Here is a 7946-nt window from a genome sequence, read left to right as displayed (position 1 = left end):
TGGTAGCTCCCTGCGGGGGGTCCCTGGGGGTGCACCTCACCCGGGAGCCCGAAACTGGGCTCGGGTGGCCGGGCCAGGCTGTCGGGAGCGGGAGCTACCGGTGGGCTCTGGGGGAAGAGTGGAGGGTGGTGGTAGGAGTGAGATGGCCCCTGGGACAGCACGGAGGAGGAGTCGGAGTCATTCTCGACGCTGCCGGGGCTGTAGACGCTGGGCGAGGTGCTTCTGTTATCCTGGTCAATGTCCCGTGGGTCACTGCTCATCTCATCGTTAAAGCTGTGGCCATCAAGGCTGTCAACATCAGATGGGGATGGAGGACAAGGCAACTCCTAAGGCAGGAAGAGGAGGAGAGAGGCAGCATGTGACTTCCCAGATGATGGACAACACATTTCAAGTTCCCAGAGAACTTGCTTTCTGACATTTCTCTGCCAGCCCCAGTGCTAGATAACCCCACAGTGAGAAGGAGACATCATCTGGCAAGGTATAAATAGCACTAGTCCTCCCCTCCAGTGATCTTGGGTCCTTCATGAGCATCACACACTTGGGAAGGACATAACAGTGGGAATCTTGTGTACCAGGGAAGGCAGGGAACTGTTTACAGGTGAGGTTGAGAGTGAATAGATATGAAAGGTCCTATCGCTGCCACCACCAGAGATGGGCTGTTGGCCAGGGTATGGTACCACCAGGTAGCATGGAGCAGCACCACCACGGTGCACCCAGCACAGCCCCCAGGCCCAGAATTGATCCCTTCCTCCCTTGTTCCCTTCCTCCCTGGGCGAGGAGACCCGCTCCCCTCCAACGCCCTCTCACTGCCCCACTCCTTATCTCCCGAAGTCCTCTCTGAGCTTCCCAATCCCCACTCCTCCCCACCACCTCTTGCCTCAGGCAATGAAGCATTGGTGATTAAGCAATTAGCATGGACAATTAACAAGTGCCATTCTTGAGCCTTGGGGCTTACAAGAGAGGCTAAACTGAAAAAATATCACTGTTGAGCTGAACAGTGTCGATGTGGCGAATGACATAGGTGTAACTGCAGTGGTTTAATTACAGTGACCTCATAATGACAGCAAATATTTTTGCAGGCCTTTAAGGCCAGTTTCGGGGAACTGAGAAGCACAAGAGCCAAGTCTTCCTCCGACCATCCAACCACCAATCCAACCCAGTGCTGTTGGCATTTGAGAAAAGCCCTGCCACAGCTATGCAGAGCGTGTGCATGAGCAGGTTTTGCACAACTGTCACCTGGAACCCACCACGATTTAAGCACCTCCATTTCATGCTGCTCCAGGGGAGCAAAACAGGCCAAGTGTAACCCAACCAGCAGCTGCCCACGGAGCCAGGCTCTTGCCACGGAGCCAGGAAAGGCAGGGCACATGCACAGCTCCAAGAGCACGACAGCGCCCTGTAGACAAGGCAAAAGAGATGGAGAGCCTCCATTTGCTCAGCCATCACTCCTGGTGGCATCCTTCTAGCCAGGCACACGCCATTTAGGTGGGAAGAGCTGCAGTGTGACACCCGGGGTGCCGGGGCTCCCAAGCAGCAGGAACCTCCAGTGGGGTGGGTGTGAGACACACAGGCAGGGAACAGGAGATTCCTTTGCCCTGGCCTCAGGACGTGTCAGCGGTCACAGCAGGGAGAACTCACCTCGGTTTTGGGTTTTTTGGGAGCGCTGGTGTCCTCCCCCTCACTCTCTGAGATCTCTTCTGTCCGACCCTGCTTGTTGCCCTTGGGGGTGCAGGATTCCTCCACCCGGCCTTTCTGCAAGGGAGAGGAGAACAGGGAGGTGGGAGGGTCATGGGGAAATTGCCCACCCTGCCAGGCCTTCACAGACAGCAGCAGGCAAGACACAGCCACCACAGCACGTGTGTTGAAGACCTTAGCAGAGCAACACTGAGCCAGGATATGGCAAAAATTCTCAGTAAAAAGAGCTGGTGAGACTGAAGGCCAGTTCTTGGGAGATATTGGGAAGTGGAAGATGCTGCTGATGAGAGGAAACTGTCCCTTCCAGAGAGCTAACTCAGCGTGGGTTCCTCGGTGGATCCCTTCTGGTCTGTGTCCCTGGATCCCCAAACAGATCCTACCCAGTCTGGGCAGCCCTCGGGCACCCCACACTTGCCTAGTAGCTTATACTACCTTTGTTGCTTGTCGGGATTTCTCGGCCTTGCCATCACTGCTCGAGGTGCTGACGCCCCCAGGGGAAGCTCGACCCCGTGACCTGAGCTCCTCTCGGGGCCCTGGAGTCTCCTTCTTCCGTCCACTCCGCATTGACATCTAAGAGAGGGATCACTGGATCAATCCTCCTTTGCATCTCCCTCCACTCCTGCCCCATCCCCACCGTCCCTCAACCCCTGGCACTCCACTACACCAAACCTGTGTCCACAAGTTTTGCTGTGAGCCCCAGTCCCAACCCACAGCTCCAGCCTGGCTCTGGTGTCCCACCCTCCTCTCCCACCTCACGTACCGAGTCCTTGTTCTGTCGTGTCTTCATTCTTTTGAGTGTGGAACCCCCATTCTCCTTGGCCCGGTTTGATGAAAACATAAATTTTTATCACTCCGCACCCCCCTTCAGCTGTTCCCGGGGAGATGGAGACAGGCAAGAGCAGTTCTTCTGGAAGGGGACCTTACACCAGCAAGGCAACAAGATTCCAGTGAATCCTGAAAGAAAGACAAGGAGATGAGAGGGCAGAAAGGGTGAGTGGGCTGTGGGACATCCTATTGTGGTTTGCTACAGAAATATGACAACATTTTTACTGTTTCCTTAATTATTATTTACAGATGCAAGGATCTTTACGAAGAATGCAATAAACTTCCCCACAAGAAGGTGAAATTTGGCCGCTGTCACCTCTGATTTCCAATTTCTAGGAGTGAAACCTACACGATGCGAGGCACTCGGGACCCAACAATAATTTTTTGGAGGAAGCAGGCAGGAACGGTTATCAGTATCTTGATCGTCCTCTGAAATCATTTTAGTATTTCCATTTCCTTGCTTATTTGATCTTCAGAAAGAGAGGGGAAAAAAAATAACGGGAAAGTCCTTTAAAATGTTCCAAATTTTCCCAACTTCCTAAGTTCCTCTTCGCACTTGTCAGTGCAGTAAGTTACACTGTCCTCAGCCAGCTCTGGGTAATGAGGCCCCAGTGGCCTTTGCTGAAGGGACATGACACAGCCCTGCCCTCTCCAGCCCCTATGCACATGCACATACACACCAGCGTGTTATGCAGAAATGTGACAAGTCTTGCTTAGGCTGTTTGGTATCCAAAGTACACAAACAGGTGCAAGAAAATGCATCTGATTTTGCGTGACACAAACAGAATCAACTCAGTTTAGCTCTGAGTGCCTGCCTAGGTCTCCTTCTCTGTACGCTGGCCTGTTTCTCAGACGCACCAGATAGTCATGCCCAGAGACACAAAGTACATCCTTACACTTTGCAGCAGGCAGGAAGATTTCTGAGCTCCCTCTGAATAAATTCACAGCTTTGTGCTAAGTCCAAAAGCACCATAGATATTTAACACCCTGTTACACTGCACAGTTCCTAGTTTAGAGCAGGAAAGCACCGTGATTGTATTAGCCTGGGAACTGGACTGAAGTTCTTTGGGGATGCTGCTCCCAAAGCTAGTTTGCTTGGCTCCATCCAGCTCAAGAGCTTTTGCACTGCAGAGGTGTAGCCAAAGAGACTGTCCTTCCCCCTGGCCTGTCATTCCAGCTCCTAGACTCAGTCTCTGAAACAGACAATCTGCAAGACAAAGAAATGTGTCCTTTGGATAAGGCACCAGGAGAAAAGAGCCACATGTCCTGGGCTGTGTTCTCTGATCTGGAAGCATGGGGAAGTTTTGTGAATAATTATGTGAATAATTATTCACAAGTTTTGTGAATAATTTTGTGAATAATTAATTATAAGAAGAACTTGAGATTCGGGACTCCTAAAGGCCATCCCAGACCTGGAAAGATCTGCTTCCAGCCAGCCAGTGCAGGAGCAGCCTGGATGCACTTTCATGTCTCTGAGAAGAGAGCTGAAACCAAAGACACCAGACAGGAGACCACCTGGACCTCCCTCCTGTGCAGCCCTGCTGCCAGGCAGGCTGTGTGGCCACGGGGCCGCTGCTTTCCACTGCCTCCATCTCCCTACCCATGGAAAGGGACTAATGACACTGGCCAGCCTCTCGTGGGGCTCTGCATCTTCGCTGACCAGAGAAACCCATCCGGAAGGTACTTGGGAAGAGCAGGGGATTGTTTGTTTTAATTTCATTAATATTTTATTTGACCCTCATCGTGAAAGCCACAGGGGACTCATCCAGCATTAATTCCCACACACAACAATTCATTAACTCAGGCCTCTTCTTTAACAGAAAAATAGCTCACGATGGTTTCTAACTGACCTAATGGAGGCAGAGCACTCTCCTAATCCCTACCAGCTGACACGGTGTTACAGCCTCGCATTTCTGTCATACTTTGGCCTTTGGTTGCTAATTCAGCCAGTTACACTGATGCTGTTCTAGATAAGTATCTAGAATTAACATTTCTTACATGAAACAAACATTGTAAGTAAGCCGATCCTAATTTAACTCAACTTCAACACACGCCATGCTGGCAACCTTCAAGTTGGCTCAGCTCTGAAGGCTCAGAAGTAGCAACAGCACATTACCAGGATGTCACTGCTCTTTACACTCAACGGGGATGCCACCCACAGCTCCCACGCCAAAGCACTGAACATCCCAACGCAGCGCACAGGTCTTGCTGCAGCTTTCCAGCAACTCTGTAAGGACAAGTAGAGTCTTCTTTCCAGGGAAGTCAGTCAGAGGAATAATATGCATTATTATTCCTTAGACACATATCAAAATGTCTCATTTTAAAAGAAATACCAACTTGGTACCTATATCAACCACTGAATATGGTGCGACAAACAAAGCCAGAAACAAACAGGTATCTTTCCACAGACACAATTAACCACAGGAGCAGAAGTTCCCATCACTTCGAGGGCAAAGACTTCTCTAAAACACGTCACAGAATTGGTACACACGTTACTAGGCTCAGCACAGCAACTGTTACATCAGAGGCTGGATGAGCGGATCACAACTCTGCCTTCTAATTTTAACATCTATGAAATAAAAGCTTGCAACGTGAGCCTTGACAATTAACAAAGTCACACCTAACCCTTCCCATCACCCCAGGTCCCTGTAAATGTCTGAGGAGTTCTTAGGGCTCTGTGGGTTTGGAAAGGAAATGAGCCATTTGGCAGGGCTGCTGTCGAAGGGATAACCTTCTCCTGGCCCTCTGAAGCCCTTCACAGGTTTGATTGAGTTATGAGGCATCACAAATTGCTATTTTCTGTTTGCATTTCGTACAGCCCAGCTTGGTTTGGCTCCCTGCCCAAACCCCTCCATATTCTCCGGTAAGCCCTGGTGCAGTCTCCTGCGAGCAATGCACTCTCAACGGGCATCCCCACATGGGATCCAAAATGGATCCGACTCCTCCTCCTCCCCAGCTCCAAGTCATTCTCCTTGCTAAAGGTGGACTGTCCTGCACAGGCAGCCGGGAGATCATAGAATCATAGACTAGTCTGGGCTGGAAGGGACCTTAAAGCTCATCTAGTGACAACGCCCTGCCATCAGCAGGGACACCTTCCACTAGAAGGTAGTCAAGGGCTCCAGTTCCTCTTCCATGGAAGGAAGCAGATAAACTCTCTCCTTCCCAGGCTGTAGTGTGGGGCAACTCTTCACGGGTAACAAAACTCTAATCAAGTCCATCTCTAATGGGACACACCCAAGTTTTACCTCCTTAAGTATACCCCCTTGGTCTCCCTTAGAAAGCTGAGTGAATGTTTGTCCTTAGCTCAGAATAGCAGGGTCTGAGAAAATACACTTTCCTAGATGGCAACAGAAGAGGAAATGGGAACAGGACCACATCATCTGGGACGGTGTTTGGAGGCTTGACCAGGACTGTAAATGGCAAATGAGACATGTGCCCCAAAGACTTGCACATGCCTGGGGCTGCACACACAGGTACACCCAACATGTTCCAACAGCAGGGAGGCCATTTCCAGCAAGGCAGGAAAGTCTGGGAGATGCCCTCAAATCCACCAAAGGCGAAGGGTTTTATTACTTCAGCTGGTGCTCAACAGCAGTGCAGGATCCAGGATGGGCAGCCCAAGTCCAGGGCTCCAGTCTTCTCAAGAAGGTTAAATGCCAGCTGAGGTCCAGCTAGTCCTCCCTGGGGTCAGTGACAGGAGAAGGGAGAGCTGAAGGCACCCAGCATCCATGCCACTTCAGAAGAAGAGCTAACACCACCATTACTTCAACAGTGTTTCTTTGGCTAGCAGACATGTAAGGCCCAATCCAGTCCCCACTGAGATTAGCTGCTGGCTCTCAGTTGTCAAGAGTTACCACGGTCTCTTCCCTTTCTTTTGTCTTACTCCTCTCCTGGGAAAAAAATAACAACAATAAAACCCAAAACAATCTACTTGGTTTTATTATCTCCTAATCCTGATCTTCCCTGACTGTAACGTCCCAGTAATCTCAGGTGGATTCAGACCTGGTCCAAGCAGGAGGAGAGGTGCAGCAGGCAGAATGCGACTATGGCACATGACACAGGCGCCCACTCTGAGCTGGCCAGTGATGATTTGGGGGTGGAGAGGAACAGCACTGATGTAGGCTCCTCTCTCCACCCAGGCTCTGCGTAGGCATTGTCTGGCTGATGATATACCAGTTGGAGGCACTGAGTGAGAAGACGTCAAGGTGCATGCATGGCCAGATGATTCAGTCTCAAGAAAGAAATTAATGAAAAACTCTGCCCCCATCTGCTACAAGAAGGGAAATCTGACAGCATCTGTACTTTTAAACAAAATGGGACAGCGCCTGTTCTCTGGTCCTGGGGGTGACTGGCACTACACAGCTTGCACCCGGATGTCAGAATTCTCCTACTTTCCAAATGGGGATGGACACATCTAACGTGGCCACTGGCAATCAGCATGGTCCTAGGCTAACTCCTAAACTGTGCTCAGTTTAGGAGCAGTGCTCGTTGGCCCAGGCCAAAGACCCTACAAAAGAAGACCATCCTCATGGACAGACAGTGCTGTGCACCAGTGCTGGGGCTCATTTAGCTCATTACTATAGATACAGCCAGCGTTATCTTCCACTAGATGCTACTCCATGGAAAATAAGCTTGGAGTGAGGAGTCAGTTGCTCCTCTAGCCTAAGTACAGATCTCCTGAAGTTCAAACTTGTTTTCTTCAGCTGGGAACTGTTGAAAGTACACAGCAACTACTCCTCAAGTCATTTTTTTTAAATGTAGGAACTACATCCAAAATGCTACATGAAATCAAAGGCTTGCAAAGGCAGGGACTCAGAACATGTGACTGAGTCTGCTTCTCTGCAATTCATTAGCTCTGTGTTCCCATCCTGGATTTTCTTTTCCCCTTTCTGCAAAGGGCAGAGGGAGGAACCAGGATGGCGAAACCAACACAGCTGCTTTCTAACACTTTGCAGATGCTGGAAAGTGTCCTGAAACATGGGACAATAACCGACAGAGCCCCCTTGACAGGTAAAGATCGCTCAGAAGGGAGTGCCCACTGGAGAGGTATAGCCATGGGACAAGCACCGTGGGTGGGAAGTCAGAAGTTGGTGTATAAATATATATATATTTATATATATTATATTCACAGCCCAGTGAATGATGGTCCCAGGCATTTACCATTCCTGTCTCCATTTCCCTCGTTTTACAAAATCAAGGGAAAATTCCCAGAAATGTAATTGGGTTTAACAACAGCCTAGTTATGTCCTGACAAATTTCCATCCAAAATACTGCAACCAGACAACCTGAAGTACAACATTTCCCAATGGCTAATTACCTGACTTCATGCTTGAAACCTGGCATCCTCCTATAGGGCATGGTGGAGAAAGGGAGGGAAGGAAGGGGAAGAGCACTGGGTTCAGCATTAGATCGCAATAAATGAAGAG

General features: G+C 50.0%; 1 protein-coding gene across 1 annotated transcript; it reads right to left on the bottom strand.

The window, feature by feature from the left end:
- Positions 1-40: 40 nt before the first annotated feature.
- LOC104523216 (atrophin-1-like) lies at positions 41-2637 on the bottom strand (the record flags this gene model as incomplete). The annotated part of the gene is made up of 4 exons (XM_010165734.1): positions 2456-2637; positions 2128-2265; positions 1639-1752; positions 41-326 (listed from the first exon to the last, which is right to left on the bottom strand). Coding segments are annotated over exons 1-4 (616 nt in total), but the record flags the coding sequence as incomplete, so codon positions are not given.
- Between the last annotated feature and the right edge of the window lie 5309 nt (positions 2638-7946).

The sequence above is a fragment of the Antrostomus carolinensis genome, unplaced genomic scaffold, assembly GCF_000700745.2.
Source record: "Antrostomus carolinensis isolate BGI_N321 unplaced genomic scaffold, ASM70074v2 scaffold354, whole genome shotgun sequence".
NCBI lineage: Eukaryota > Metazoa > Chordata > Aves > Caprimulgiformes > Caprimulgidae > Antrostomus > Antrostomus carolinensis.
Note: the sequence above shows the minus strand (reverse complement) of the source record. Positions and strands in the feature narration are given on the sequence as shown.